Below are 15,426 nucleotides of genomic sequence, written 5' to 3'. Positions count from 1 at the left end.
ATATACTTTTGGGATATTTTGGTGGTTTTCACTTAAAACCTGGGGATGTCTCCTGGGCGGGGGGTGCAGGATGAGGCTGCCGTGACTCGTAGGGGATGAGGGGATGGGCAGGGAGGGGACCCCAGACCCGGGGCAGAATCCCCAGGGCAGGTGCGACCCCCGGGCCCGAGCAGGACCCTCCATACCCGCCGGTTCGACCCCTCGGACCCGGTTCCACCTCTCAGACCTGAGCAGGACCCTCCATACCCGGTTCCGCCCCCCCATTCCCGGTTCCGCCCCCCCATTCCCGGTTCCGCCCCTCAGGCCCGGTTCCGCCCCCCCATTCCCGGTTCCGCCCCTCAGGCCCGGCCGGGTTCGGTTCCCTCAGAGCCGCCTCAGCCCCGCCCCCTCAGCGCTCTGAGGGCGCGAATTTTCCCGCCCTTTTTTCCTCCCGCCCTTCTCCCCTCCCACCCCTGATGGGCGGTGCTTGGAGCACGCCGGTCCCGCCCCCTCACCCGCCCATCGCGCTCCCATTGGTCCGTTCTGTCTAAATTTGAATAACCACGCCTTTTACCCGTCCTTCGCCACGCCTTTTCTCCTTATACGGCGTAGCCACGCCCTTCCCCTCGCGGAGCCGCGCCCGCGCTGTTCGAGCGCGGACATGGCGGAGCCGGGGATGGAGCCGGAGCTGGAACCGGAGCGGGGCCCGGAGGCGGTGACGGCCGAGGCGGTGCTGAGGGAGCTGCGGCTTTTCGAGCTGCGCTGCGAGGGCGAGGAAGTGCCCGACAAGCGTGAGGGCTCCGGGGGACGCGGCCTGTGGGGGGAGATGGAGGGGCTTGGGGAGGAGGAAGGGGTTTGGGGGTGTCAGGGGGGCTGTGAGGCGGGACTGGGGGTGTCAGAGGAGGTTTGAGGGTCCCAGGGGAGCTCTGAGGGGTTCTTTGGTTCACGGCGGCTGTTGTGGGGTCCAGGATTTTGGGACCTGCCGGGTTTGGAGGGGGCACAGAGAATTGAGGGGGTGATTGGGGGAGGGAGCCAAATGTTTTGTGGGGGAATCTCGGTGGGATTTGGGACCCCCTGAGTCCCCGTTCTCCCCTCAGTGGTGGAGCTGTGCCTGAGCCATGGGCTGGGCCCGGTGGCCTTGGCCAACGAGCTGCTGGCCTTCGTCACCAGCAAAGACCTGGACCTGCAGCTCACCCCCGAGGGCCTGGACGCCTTCGAGCACGAGGTGAGGGTCCCCAGGTCTCCCCTTCGATCCCCAGAAGGCCCCGGGATGGCCGGGAGCGCTCACCCCATGCCTGTCCTGCTGCCCCAGGTGCTGGCAAAGCGCAGCAGCCGCGGGCGGCGCGGGAGGGACGAGCGCCGGGGGCTGCTCCACGACATCCACTCGCTCCAGGAGCTGTATCCTCACATCCCAGGGGATCCCGAGGAGATCCCGAAATCCTGAGGAGATCCTGAGGAGATCCCGAAATCCCAGGAGATCCCAAAATCCTGAGGAGATCCCGAGCTTATCCTCACATCCCCAGGAGCTCCCAAGCTTATCCCAACATCCTGAGGAGATCCTGAGCAGTTTTGGGGGCTCTGGCAGAAAATGGGGGCCCTGAGCTGTCCCAGATCCCCATGGGGAGGCTGGGAATGGGAGGAATTCTCAGATTTTGGGTTCCACCCCAAACCAGGAGCGTTTTTAGCCCTTAACCAAGAGCAGCCTGGACGAGGAGCAGGAGGACGAGCTGCTGGACGCCTACACCACCCTGTCCAAGGTGGGAGCCACCCCAAACCCGCGGGGTTTGCCTTAAATGCACCCACAAAGGTCACTGTGCTGTGCCTGTTCCCTGCAGGGCCCCCACAAGCGCAGCAATTCCACACCTGAGACCCCCCGGGCCAAGCGGGCGCCGTCCTCCCGCAGCCCCTCGGGGCTCTTCTCCCCCGGCAGCTTCTCCCCGAGGTCAGTCAGGGCTCCTCAGTCAGCTTTTCCTTCTTTGCTTCCTGCCTTTCCCTGAAAATCCCAAATCTGTGTGGGAGTTGGATTTTGGAGCATTTCAGCTCTGTAAATTTGGGGGGAATCGTTAAATCCACCCCGAACTTGCAATTCCAAAGCCTTTAAGCCTACAAACATTTATTTTTAAAGCCACATTGATCAACCCAAGCTAAAATCCTAAATCATTGTGGGATTTGAATTGGAGCATTTCAGCTCTGTGAATTCGGGGGGGGGTTGTTAAATCCACCCTGAACTTGCAATTCCAAAGCCATTAAAGCTACAAACTTTAATTATTTTTAAATAAATGTTAATTAGTCACATTAACCACATTAATCAACCCAAACTAAAATCCTAAATCATTGTGGGAGTCGGATTTTGGAGCATTTTAGAAGCTCTGTAAATTCGGGGGGAATTGTTAAATCCACCCTGAACTTGCAATTCCAAAGCCTTTAAAGCGACAAACATTTATTTTTAAATAAATTGTTGAATTTTGGAGCATTTTACAGCTGTAAATTCGGGGGGAATCGTTAAATTCCTCACCGAACGCTTTGCAATCCCAAAGCCTTTAAAGCCACAAACTTTAATTCTTTCTAAAGCCTCCTTAACCAGCCCAAAGCCCCGAATCCCCTCTGCTCCCGGGGGATTCAGCCCTTCAGGCCCCACGTGGTGCTCAGGGCAGGGGTGACAAAACAGAAAACCCCAAATCCCCCGAATTTCCAGGGGGTTCAGCCCCAAATCCCGGCCCTGTTCTGTGCCCACAGCGCCGCCCCCTCCCAGAAGTACCCGGGCAGGGGCGGCCGGGGCGAGGTCGTGGCCTCGTTCGGGGCCTCGTTCGGGGCCTCGTTCGGGGCCGCGCGGGGCCCGGCCTGGGGCAGCGGCGTCAGAACCTTCGGGAGCCCCGAGCGGAGCCTGAGCAAACCCTACAGGTTCATGTTCCAGAAGGCGCTGGACGTCAGGGAAGGTGGGCGGGGACAGGGGGGGGACACGGGGACACCTGGGGGGGACACGGGGGGGACACGGGGACACCCGGGGGGGACACGGGGACAGCCCCGGATCAGGGGGGGTCAGGGTCGGGGGGACAGTGGGGATACACCGGATCGGGGGGGCAGGGTCAAGGGGTGTTTGGTGACCCTGGGGTCACTCTGGGGTCAGGGGGTGTTTGGTGACACCAGGGTCACCCCCAGCTTGAGGGGGGGTCAGGGATTGGGGTCATGGTCAGGAGGTGTTTGGTGACCCTGGGGTCACTCTGAGCTCAGGAGGGGTCAGGGATTGGGGTCAGAGGTTGGGGTCAGGGGGTGTTTGGTGACCCTGGGGTCACTCTGGGGTCAGGGGTCACCCAGGGGTCAGAGGTCAGGGGTTGTTTGTGACCCCGGGGTCACTCAGGGGTCAGAGGTTGGGGTCAGAGGTCAGGGTTGTTTGGTGACCCCGGGGTCACTCAGGGGTCAGGGTTGGGGTCAGAGGTCAGGGTTGTTTGGTGACCCAGGGGTTGGGGTCAGAGGTCAGGGTTGTTTGGTGACCCCAGGGTCACTCTGGGGTCACCCAGGGGTCAGAGGTCAGGGTTGTTTGGTGACCCCGGGGTCACTCAGGGGTCAGAGGTCAGGGTTGTTTGGTGACCCCAGGGGTCAGAGGTCAGGGTTGTTTGGTGACCCAGGGGTTGGGGTCAGAGGTCAGGGTTGTTTGGTGACCCCAGGGGTCAGAGGTCAGGGTTGTTTGGTGACTCAGGGGTCACTCAGGGGTCAGGGTTGGGGTCAGAGGTCAGGGTTGTTTGGTGACCCCGGGGTCACTCAGGGGTCAGAGGTCAGGGTTGTTTGGTGACCCCGAGGTCACCCAGGTGTCAGAGGTCAGGGTTGTTTGGTGACCCCAGGGGTCAGAGGTCAGGGTTGTTTGGTGACCCCGTCCCCCCCAGTGCTGGCCGAGCGGGTCGAGGCGCTCGGGGAGGTTCTGCGGAGGCACCACGGCCTGGACGGCTTCAGCTGCGCCGCGCTCCCTGCGCAGGTGAGGCCCCGCGCCCTGCGGGGTGAGAGAGACCCCCCCATGTCCTGCTAAACATCCCCATTTGGGGTGAATCCCCCCCATGTCCTGCTAAACATCCCCATTTGGGGTGAATCCCCCCCATTTTGTACTAAACCTCCCCATTTGGGGTGAATCCCCCCCCATATCCTGCTAAACCTCCCCATTTGGGGTGAGACCCCCCCATGTCCTGCTAAACATCCCCATTTGGGGTGAGACCCCCCCATGTCCTGCTAAACATCCCCATTTGGGGTGAGACCCCCCCCATGTCCTGCTAAACATCCCCATTTGGGGTGAGACCCCCCCATGTCCTGCTAAACATCCCCATTTGGGGTGAATCCCCCCCATTTTGTACTAAACCTCCCCATTTGGGGTGAGACCCCCCCATGTCCTGCTAAACATCCCCATTTGGGGTGAGACCCCCCCCATGTCCTGCTAAACCTCCCCATTTGGGGTGAGACCCCCCCATGTCCTGCTAAACCTCCCCATTTGGGGTGAATCCCCCCATTTATACTAAACATCCCCATTTGGGGTGAATCCCCCCCATTTGATGCTAAACCTCCCCATTTGGGGTGAGACCCCCCCATGTCATGCTAAACATCCCCATTTGGGGTGAATCCCCCCATTTATACTAAACATCCCCATTTGGGGTGAGACCCCCCCCATTTCATGCTAAACCTCCCCATTTGGGGTGAGACCCCCCCCATTTCATGCTAAACCTCCCCATTTGGGGTGGAACCCCCAGTTCTGGTGTGAATCTCCCCTGCTTTGTGTTAAATCCTCTCCTTTTGGTTTAAACCCCTCTGTTTTGGGGTGAATCCCCCCCATTTTGGGTTAATCCCTAGGTTAAACCCCCCATTTTGTGTTCCTCCCCCCCATTTTGGGTTAAAATCCCCATTTTGTGTTAATCCCCCCCCTATTTTGGGTTAAAATCCCCATTTTGTGTTAACCCCTCCTCATTCTGGGTTAAAATCCCCATTTTGTGTTAATCCCCCCCATTTTGGGTTAAAATCCCCATTTTGTGTTAATCCCTCCTCATTCTGGGTTAAAATCCCCATTTTGTGTTACCCCCCCCCCCATTTTGGGTTAAAGCCCCCATTTTGTGTTAATTCCCCCTATTTTGGGGTTAAACCCTCCCCATTTTGTGTTAATCCCCCCCTATTTTGGGTTAAAATCCCCATTTTGTGTTACTCCCCCCCCATTTTGGGTTAAAATCCCCATTTCCTGCCCCCCCTGTCCCATTTTGGGTTAAAATCCCCATTTTGTGTTAATCCCCCCCATTTTGCGTTAAAATCCCCATTTTCTGCCCCCCCTGCCCCATTTTGGGTTAAAATCCCCATTTTGTGTTAATCCCCCCCTATTTTGGGTTAAAATCCCCATTTTCTGCCCCCCCTGCCCCATTTTGGGTTAAAATCCCCATTTTCCGTCCCCCCTGCCCCATTTTGGGGTGCATTGGCCCCGTGTGGGTGGGCAGGAGCCGCTGACGGTGCTGGGCCGGATCGGCTGTGATGGGAACGGGAAGCTGAACCCCAAATCCGTGCTGCTGCTGGGGGACAGGGAGCACTCGGGGGGGGCCCAGGTGCCCCTGGACCTCTCGGAGCTTCCGGAATATTCCCTGTTCCCAGGGCAGGTCAGGATGGGGGCATCCCCCTTGTCCCCCCCAGTTCCTGCCCCTTGTCCCCCCCAATTCCTGCCCCTTGTCCCCCCCAATTCCTGCCCCTTGTCCCCATTTTCCCCAATTCCTGCCCCATTTTCCCCAATTCCTGCCCCTTTCCCCAATTCCTGCCCCATTTCCCAATTCCTGCCCCTTGTCCCCCCCAATTCCTGCCCCTTGTCCCCAGTTCCTGCCCCTTTCCCCAATTCCTGCCCCATTTTCCCCAATTCCTGCCCCTTTTCCCAATTCCTGCCCCTTGTCCCCAGTTCCTGCCCCTTTTTCCCCATTTTCCTTCATTCCTGCCCCTTTTCCCCAATTCCTGCCCCTTTCCCCAATCCCTGCCCCTTTTTCCCCATTTTCCCCAATTCCTGCCCCTTTTTCCCCATTTTCCTTCATTCCTGCCCCTTTTCCCCCAATTCCTGCCCCTTTCCCCCAATTCCTGCCCCATTTTTCTCCATTTTCCTTCATTCCTGCCCCCTTGTCCCCAATTCCTGCCCCTTTTTCCCCATTTTCCCCCCAATTCCCACCCCTTTTCCCTTATTCCCGCCCCTTTTCCTGGATTCCCACCCTTTTTCCCAATTTCCCCCCTTTTTCCCCCAATCCCTCAGGTGGTGGCTCTGGAAGGCACCAACACCACGGGCAGGAGGATGGTGGTGACCAAACTCTACGAGGTGACCCCAGACTGGCGGAGAAATTGGGTGGATTTGGGGGAATTGGGGTGGAATTGGGGCATTTGGGGTGGATTTGGGGCATTTGGGGTGGAATTGGGGCAGAATTGGGGGAATTGGAGCATTTGGGGTGGAATTGGGGCATTTGGGGTGGAATTGGGGGATTTGGGGTGGAATTGGGGCATTTTGGGTTGGATTTGGGGTGGAATTGGAGGATTTGGGGTGGAAATGGAGGAATTGGGGCATTTTGGGGTGGATTTGGGGCATTTTTGGCCATTCCTGCCTTTCCCAGGGGGTCCCTCTGCCCTTCCACACCCCCACGGAGCCCATGGCAGGTGAGCTCCGCTTTCTGTCCCCATTTCTGCCCCCAAATCCTCATTTTTATCCCCAAATCCTCATTTTTATCCCCAAAGTTCCCTTTGGATTCCATCTCCCCCTTTTTCTCCCTTTCTGTCCCCAAACTCCTTTATTTTCCCCAAATCCCCTTTTCCCCCTCCCAAACCCCATTTTCCCCCAAACCCCCATTTTCCCAAAACCCCCATTTTCCCCAACCCCCATTATTTCCCCCAACCCCTATTTCTCCCCAAACCCCATTTTTTCCCAATCCCCATTTTCCCCCAAACCCCCATTTTTTCCCCAAAAACCCCAATTTTTTCTCCCCAAAAACCCCCATTTTTCCCCCCAAACCCCATTTTCCCCACAACCCCCATTTGCCCCCAAACTCCCCATTATTCCCCAACCCCCATTATTCCCCGATCCCCAATATTTCCCCAAACTCCCCATTATCCCCCCATTATTCCCCCATTATTTCCCCGTTATCCCCATTATTCCCCCATTATTCCCCCCATTATTTCCCCATTATTCCCCCATTATTTCCCCCATTATTCCCCATTATTCCCCATTATTTCCCCATTATTCCCCCATTATTCCCCATTTTTTCCCCATTATTCCCCCATTATTCCCCCATTATTCCCCATTATTTCCCCCATTATTCTCCCACTATTCCCCCATTATTCCCCATTATTCCCCCATTATTTCCCCATTATTTCCCCATTATTCCCCCATTATCCCCCCATTATTTCCCCCATTATTCCCCATTATTCCCCCATTATTTCCCCCATTATTCCCCATTATTTCCCCATTATTTCTCCCCCATTATTCCCCCATTATTCCCCCATTATTCCCCATTATTTTTCCCCCATTATTCCCCATTATTCCCCCATTATTCCCCCATTATTTCCCATTATTCCCCATTATTTCCCCAGCCCCGTGCTCGGTGCTCGTTGCCTGTGGTCCCTTCACGCCCTCGGACAGCGCCGCCTTCGAGCCCCTCCGGGACCTCCTGGACGTGGTGGAGCGGGACCACCCCGACCTCTGCATCCTGGTAGGGAATTCAGTAATTAATGAAGGCCTCCTTCATTAGCGGCGCGGTTTAATTAATGAACGCCTCATTAACGGAGCTGTTTAATTAATGAACGCCTCATTAGCGGCCCGGTTTAACGAACGGCGCCATCATCGCCCCGAGCCCCCGGCCTCCAACACTGGGGAGGCTCCAAACCCCCCAGAATTCACATTAAAATCCCATTGCTGACCCCAAACCCCTCATTGTTCACCTAAAAGTGCCCAAACCTCTCATTGTTCACCCTAAAGTGCCCAAACCTCTCATTGTTCACCCCAAAAATGCCCCAAATCTCTGATTGTTCACGCAAGAGTGCCCAAATCTCTCATTTTTCACCCCAAAAATGCCCCAAACCCCTCATTGTTCACCCAAGAATGCCCCAAACCCTCTCATTTTTCACCCAAAAGTGCCCAAATCTCTCATTTTTCACCCAAGAGTGCCCAAACCTATCATTGTTCACCCAAGAGTGCCCAAATCTCTCATTTTTCACCCTAAAAGTGCCCAAACCTCTCATTTTTCACCCACAACCCCCAAAATCCTCATTTCTCAGCCCAAAGTGCCAGAAAATCTCAATTTGAAGAGCAAACCCTGCCCTTGGAGTCAAATCCCTGTTCCCTCTCTGGGCACAAAGCACCAATTTCAGCAATTTCCCCTTTTCGGGCTCATTTTGCCCTGAAACTGTGGGGGTTTGGGCTGAAATTTGGGTTCATTGATGAATGAATTACTAAAATGATATATTTTATAATATATAATTATTAAAATTATATATTATATAATTATTAAAATTATATATTTTATAGTTATTTTAAATTCTATTTTTGGGGTGATTTTTTGCTGATTTTCTCCATTTTTTGGGGGGTGTGGGCTAAAATTTGGGTTCATTGATGAATGAGTTTTTAAAGTTATATATTTTATAATATATAATTATTAAAATTATATAATATATAATTATTAAAATTATATGCTTATTTTAAATCATATTTTTGGGGTGATTTTTTTGCCGATTTTCTCCATTTTTTGGGGGGGTGTGGGCTAAAATCTGGGGTTCATTAATGAGAATTATCAAAAATTGTATTTTTTGGGGGCTGATTTTTTGCCGATTTTCTCCGTTTTCCCCCAGTTTGGGCCCTTCCTGGATGCCAAGCACGAGCAGGTGGAGGTGAGGAGGGGCCCCCAAATCCCCCCAATCCCTGCAGCTCCGGGGAGCCCCAAACCCCCAGAATCCCTGGAATTGTGCAAATCCTGGGATTCTGCCCCATTCCAGGGCTGCCAGCTCCTGAGCCCCTTCCCGGACGTGTTCAGGCTCTGCCTCAGGACCATCATCGAGGGCACCCGGAGGTGGGGATGGGACCACCCCAAATTCCCCACCCCAAACTCCCCATCCCAAATTCCCCATCCCAATTCCCCAAATTCCCCAGCCCAAATTCCCCACCCCAAATTCCCCATCCCAAATTCCCCATCCCAATTCCCCAAATTCCCCATCCCAAATTCCCCATCCCAAATTCCCCATCCCAAATTCCCCACCCCAAATTCCCCACCCCAAATTCCCCATCCCCAAACTCCCCACCCCAAATTCCCCATCCCAAATTCCCCACCCCAAATTCCCCATCCCAAATTCCCCACCCCAAATTCCCCACCCCAAATTCCCCATCCCCAAATTCCCCATCCCAAATTCCCCATCCCAAATTCCCCACCCCAAATTCCCCATCCCCAAATTCCCCATCCCCAAATTCCCCATCCCCAAATTCCCCATCCCCAAACTCCCCACCCCAAATTCCCCAGCCCCAGGGGGGGGTTTGTCCCAAAATCGCCACTTCTCACCCCAAAATCGCCACTTTCCACCCAAAATTGCCACTTTCCACCCCAAAATTGCCACTTCTCACCCCAAAACTCTCATTTTTCCTCCCCAATCCCATTTTTCCCTCTTTTCCCCAGGGCTGGTCCTGGTGCCCTCACTCTGGGATGTTTCCCACATACTGCTCACAGAACCAGCCCCAAATTCCCCATTCCCAGGGGGATTTTTTTCCCAAAATCGCCCCTTTTCACCCCAAAATCGCCCCTTTTTTCCCAAAATCCCCATTTTTCCCCCCAAACCTCTCTCATTCCCCATTTTCCCTGTTTTTCCCTCCCCAGCTCTGGCTCCCAGCTGGTGCTGGTGCCCTCACTCTGGGGCTCACAGAGCCAGCCCCAAATTCCCCATTCCCAGGGGGATTTTTCCCAAAATCGCCACTTTTCACCCCAAAACTCTCTCTTTTTTCCCCCTCCAATCCCAATTTTCCTTCTTTCTCCCCAGCTCTGGCTCCCAGCTGGTTCTGGTGCCCTCACTCTGGGCCATCTCCCAGGATGTGCTCACAGAACCAGCCCCAAATTCCCCATTCCTATGGGATTTTTTTTCCCAAAATCCCCATTTTTCACCCCAAACCCCTCTCATTCCCCATTTCCCCTGTTTGTTTCTCCCCAGCTCTGGCTCCCAGCTGGTCCTGGTGCCCTCACTCTGGGGCTCACAGAGCCAGCCCCAAATTCCCCATTCCCAGGGGGATTTTTTTTCCCAAAATCACCATTTTTCCCCCCAAAATCCCCATTTTTCCCCCCAAACCCCTCTCATTTCCCCGTTTTTCCCTCCCCAGCTCTGGCTCCCAGCTGGTTTTGGTGCCCTCTCTCCGGGACGTCTCCCACCCCCCCGTGTACCCTCAGCCGCCCTTCTCCCTCTCGGACCTGCCCAAGGAGGACAGAGCGGTACCGGCCCCAAAACTCGCGCTTTTCACCCCAAAACGTCCCTGGGGATCTGGGGAACATCTTGGGGATTTAAGGGAAACTCAATGGGATTGGGGTGGTTTTGGGGTGGTTTTGGGGTGAATTAGGGCAAATTTGGGGCATTCCAGGGGGGTTTGGGGGCATTTTAGGAGGATTTGGGGCATCCTGGGGCTCACAGGGCTGTCCGTGTGTCCATCCCATGTCCGTGTGTCCGTGTCCATCCTGTGTGTCCATCCCATGTCTGTGTGTCCGTCCCGTGTGTCCGTGTGTCCATCCTGTGTCCGTGTGTCCATCCCGTGTCCATCCCGTGTGTCCATGTGTCCGTCCCCTGTCCGTGTGTCCATCCCGTGTCCATCCCGTGTCCATCCCGTGTCCGTGTGTCCATCCCGTGTATCCGTGTGTCCATCCCGTGTCCATCCCGTGTCCATCCCATGTCCATCTGTCCATCCCGTGTCCATCCCGTGTCCATCCCATGTGTCCGTGTGTCCATCCCGTGTCCATCCCGTGTATCCGTGTGTCCATCCCGTGTATCCGTGTGTCCATCCCGTGTCCATCCCGTGTCCATCCCGTGTCCAGCGCGTGCTCCTGGTGCCGGATCCCTGCACCCTGGACGTGGACGGCGTCATCCTGGGCCTCACCTCCACCGACCTCCTCCTGCACCTGGGGGCTGAGGAGATCTGCAGGTGCCGCTTCCCCTTTCTGACCTTTTTCCCTTTTTTTCACCTTTTCCCCCCATTTTTAACCTTTTCCCCTCTTTCTTTAACCTTTCCTCCCCTTTCTTTCATCTCCCCCCCTTTTTCACCATTTTCCTCTTTTTTTTTTTACCTTTTTCTCCTCTCCCTTTTCTCTCCTCCCTTTCCCCCCCAAATCCCCTCTTTCTCCCCATTTTCCTCTCCCATTTTCCCCTTTTTTTCCCACCCATTTTTTCCCGTTTCCTCCCTTTTTTCACCCGTTTCTCTCCCGTTCCTCCCGCAGCTCCCCCGGGGTCTCCGATCGCTTCACGCGGATCCTGCGGCACGTCCTGACCCAGCGCAGGTGAGAGCCCCAAAATCGGCTTTTTCTGACCAAAACCCCTCCTTCCTCCCCAAAATCCCCTTTATCCTCCCCAAAACCCCTCCTTCCTCCCCAAAATCCCTCCTTTCTCCCCAAATCCCCTTTATCCTCCCCAAAATCCCCTCCTTCCTTCTCAAAACCCCCTCCTTCCTCCCCAAAATCGGCTTTTTCTGCCCCAAACCCCTCCTTCCTTCTCAAAACCCCTCTTTGCTCCCCAAAACTCCTCCTTCCTCCCCAAACCCCCCTTTTTTCCTCCCCAAATCCCCTCCTTCCTCCCCAAATCCCCTTTTTCCCTCCCCAAAATCCCCATTTCCCTCCCCAATCCCCATTTTTTCTCCCCAAAATCCCCATTTCTCACCCCAAAATCCCCATTTCTCACCCCAAATCCCCATTTCTCACCCCAAATCCCCATTTCTCACCCCAAATCCCATTTCTCACCCCAAATCCCCATTTCTCACCCCAAATCCCCATTTCTCACCCCAAATCCCCATTTCTCACCCCAAATCCCCGTTTTTCCCAGTTTCTACCCCCTGTACCCCCCCTCTGAGGAGCTCAACGTGGATTTCGAGGCTCTGGGGGCGTTCGCGGCGCTGCCGGTGACCCCGGACGTGCTGGTGACGCCCTCGGAGCTGCGCTTCTTCATCAAGGTGGGACCCTGGGACCCCCTTGGGACCCTCCTGGGACCCCTGAGAGACCCCTGGGACCCCTGAGAGACCCCTGGGACCCCCCTGGGACCCCCCTGGGACCCCTGAGAGACCCCTGGGACCCCTGAGGGACCCCCAAGAGACCCCTGGGACCCCCCCAGGGTGAATTTCATCAGGAAAAGCCCCAGGAAGGGCCGGGATGGGGATGGGGGCGCACAAATCCCCCGGGCTTGGTGGGTGTTGGGGTCTGGAGGGGCTGGGAGGGACTCAAAGCACCCGGACCTGGGGGCTGGAGGGGCTGGGGGGTCCCAGATCCTTTGCATTCATGGGTGTTTCACTCCCCCTGCTGTCCCCACCCCTGTCCCCATCCCTTGTCCTTATCCCCATCCCTGTCCCCATCCCCATCTCTGTCCTTGTCCCCTTGTCCCTGTCCCTCTGTCCCTGTCCCCATCCCCTTTTCCACATCCCTGTCCCTTTTCCCTGTCCCTCTGTCCCTCTGTCCCTCTGTCCCTCTGTCCCTGTCCCTCTGTCCCTGTCCCTCTGTCCCCCTGTCCCTCTGTCCCCCTGTCCCTGTCCCTCTGTCCCTGTCCCTCTGTCCCTGTCCCTCTGTCCCTCTGTCCCTCTGTCCCCCTGTCCCTGTCCCTCTGTCCCTGTCCCTCTGTCCCCCTGTCCCTGTCCCTCTGTCCCTCTGTCCCCCTGTCCCTCTGTCCCCCTGTCCCTGTCCCTCTGTCCCTGTCCCTGTCCCTCTGTCCCTGTCCCTCTGTCCCTCTATCCCTGTCCCTCTGTCCCTCTGTCCCTGTCCCTCTGTCCCTCAGGACGTCCTGGGCTGTGTCTGCATCAACCCCGGGCGTTTGACCAAGGGCCAGGCCGGGGGCACCTACGGGCGGCTGCTGCTGCGGAGGGACGGACACGGGGACGGACACGGGGATGGACACAGGGATGGACACGGGGATGGACACGGGGATGGACAGGGGGACGGACAGGGGGACGGACAGAGGGACAGGGATGGGGACGGACAGGGGGACAATCCCGGGGACAACCCCAGGGACGTTCCCGGGGCCGCCCCCCGGCGCAGCCCCTGCGTGGCCGCCCAGGTCGTGAGGATCTGAGCCCCAGCCCTGCCCCTCCCCACGCGGGGCTGCAGAACCGGGGAGAAACTCCTGGAATTTGGGGCTGAAATTCCTGGAATTTGGGGTGAAACTCCTGGAATTGGTGAGAAACGCCTGGAATTTGGGTGTGAAACTCCTGGAATTTGGGCAAAATTCCTGGAATTGGGGTGAAACGCCTGGAATTGCGACTGAAATTCCTGGAATTGGGGAGAAACTCCTGGAATTTGGGGTGAAACTCCTGGAATTCGGGCAAAATTCCTGGAATTGCAGTGAAACTCCTGGAATTGGGGTGAAACTCCTGTAATTCCTGTTCAAGCTCCTGGAATTCTGGTTAAAGCTCCTGGAATTTGTGTTAAAGCTCCTGGAATTGTGGTTAACTCCTGGAATTGTGGTTAAAACTCCTGTAATTCCTGTTCAAGCTCCTGGAATTCTGGTTAAAACTCTGGAATTTGTGTTAAAGCTCCTGGAATTGTGGTTAAAACGCCTGGAATTCCTGTTCAAACTCCTGGAATTAATTGGGGTTAACCCCCCCCCCCCCAGAATGACCCTGCCTGTGGAGGATTCCCCCAGGAGAATTCAGGATTCAGGAATCTGGGAAGGGGAATCCGGGCGTGGGAGTTTAATTAATCCAAACCCAATTAATTAATTACGGGTTCCTGGCGCTGCTGCTGCTTCCCAGGGAAAACCAAACCAGCTGCAGGTCTGGCTTTGACCCTTTTCCCAAACTTTTTGCCCCAAATTTTTGATGATGAAGGTGAAAATTCATTAAAGTTTCTGCCTGTGCCGGTGTCGTTTCCTGAGGGAAAGGGCAAATCCAGGGGGAGGATTTTGGGGTAAAACCTGGGAAAATTGGGGCTGGGGAGGGGGATTACACTCATGACTGGTGTGTGGCTGGGATTTTCCCCAAAATCTCCTTTTTCTCCCCAAATATCCCCACGGAGCAGTTGGGAAGTGCTGAGGTCACCTCCCAGCTCCTCCCCTGCTCTTTGCCCAATTCCAGCATTTCTCACCCCAAATCAAATACAATTTTCCCAACATCCATAAAATCTTATTTTCCTCCCATTTCCAGCTTTATTTCCTTTTTTTGTTTTTACAAATGGAGCAGAATCCAAATTTCCTCCCAGTTTCCCTTGGAAAAACCCCGATTTTGGTTAAAACAGCAGCGGGAAGAGCCAGAGGAGGAGGAGGAGGAATTTGGGAATTTCGACTCTTCCACCCCACAGAGCCCCCACCGCTCAATCCCATCCCAAATTCAGGATTTAATTTGGGAATTCCCAAGGGTTTTGGGGCAGGGACCCGATCCCACTGGGATTTTTCCAGGTTTATTTTCGGGGAGACTCCAAGGGGGCTCCGGGAATTCCCGGGAAGGGAAGCGAGGCCAGGGTTGGGGCCTGGGATCCGCTGGGACCGATCCCGAATCCCGAATCCCGGCCCTGATCTCAATCCTGAATCCTGGCCCTGATCCTGAATCCCAAATCCTGGATTCCAGCCCTGATCCCGAATCCTGATCCTGGATCCCAAATCCCAATCCCAAATCCTGGCCCTGATCCCAATCCTGAATCCTGATCCTGATCCCAAATCCCGATCCCGAATCCCAGCCCTGATCCCGAATCCTGATCCCAAATCCTGACCCCGATCCCAAATCCTGATCCTGGATCCCGAATCCCGGCCCTGATCTGGATCCTGATCCTGGATCCCAAATCCCAGCCCAGATCCTGAATCCCGGCCCTGATCCTGAATCCCAAATCCTGGATTCCAGCCCTGATCCCGAATCCTGATCCTGGATCCCAAATCCCGGCCCTGATCTTGAATCCCGGCCCTGATTCCCAGTCCCAAATCCTGGATTCCAGCCCCGATCCCGATCCTGAATTCCAGATCCCCATCCTGGGATCAGGGGGTGACACCCCCGGGAATGAAGGGGAAGGGAAGGGAAGGGAAGGGAAGGGAAGGGAAGGGAAGGGAAGGGAAGGGAAGGGAAGGGAAGGGAAGGGAAGGGAAGGGAAGGGAAGGGAAGGGAAGGGAAGGGAAGGGAAGGGAAGGAAAGGAAAGGAAAGGAAAGGAAAGGAAAGGAAAGGAAAGGAAAGGAAAGGAAAGGAAAGGAAAGGAAAGGAAAGGAAAGGAAAGGAAAGGAAAGGAAAGGAAAGGAAAGGAAAGGAAAGGAAAGGGAAGGGAAGGGAAGGG

The 15,426-nt window shown here is 55.5% G+C and overlaps 1 protein-coding gene across 2 annotated transcripts; it reads left to right on the top strand.

The window, feature by feature from the left end:
• The first annotated feature begins 135 nt into the window (after positions 1-135).
• On the top strand, positions 136-13,752 carry POLA2 (DNA polymerase alpha 2, accessory subunit). 2 transcript variants are annotated; one of them, XR_013180215.1, is made up of 19 exons: positions 136-770; positions 1,077-1,204; positions 1,292-1,377; positions 1,682-1,736; positions 1,815-1,921; positions 2,716-2,915; positions 3,861-3,949; positions 5,439-5,594; positions 6,227-6,289; positions 6,579-6,621; positions 7,552-7,670; positions 8,806-8,844; positions 8,950-9,023; positions 10,313-10,421; positions 11,016-11,122; positions 11,415-11,474; positions 12,013-12,139; positions 12,952-13,330; positions 13,516-13,752. XR_013180215.1 is itself a non-coding variant. In XM_077172499.1 (18 exons), the coding sequence occupies exons 1-18, from the start codon at positions 641-643 to the stop codon at positions 13,243-13,245; spliced, it is 1,986 nt and encodes a 661-aa protein (XP_077028614.1). In that variant the 5' UTR covers positions 136-640; the 3' UTR covers positions 13,246-13,752. The 2 variants fall into 2 exon arrangements, 1 of the variants encoding a protein (XP_077028614.1); XM_077172499.1 differs by having other exon boundaries at positions 12,952-13,752.
• The last annotated feature ends 1,674 nt before the right edge of the window (positions 13,753-15,426 follow it).

Source organism: Agelaius phoeniceus, chromosome 38, assembly GCF_051311805.1.
Source record: "Agelaius phoeniceus isolate bAgePho1 chromosome 38, bAgePho1.hap1, whole genome shotgun sequence".
In the NCBI taxonomy this organism is placed as follows: Eukaryota; Metazoa; Chordata; class Aves; order Passeriformes; family Icteridae; genus Agelaius; species Agelaius phoeniceus.
The sequence above is the reverse complement of the archived record's forward strand: the minus strand, read 5'-3'. Positions and strand labels throughout refer to the sequence as shown.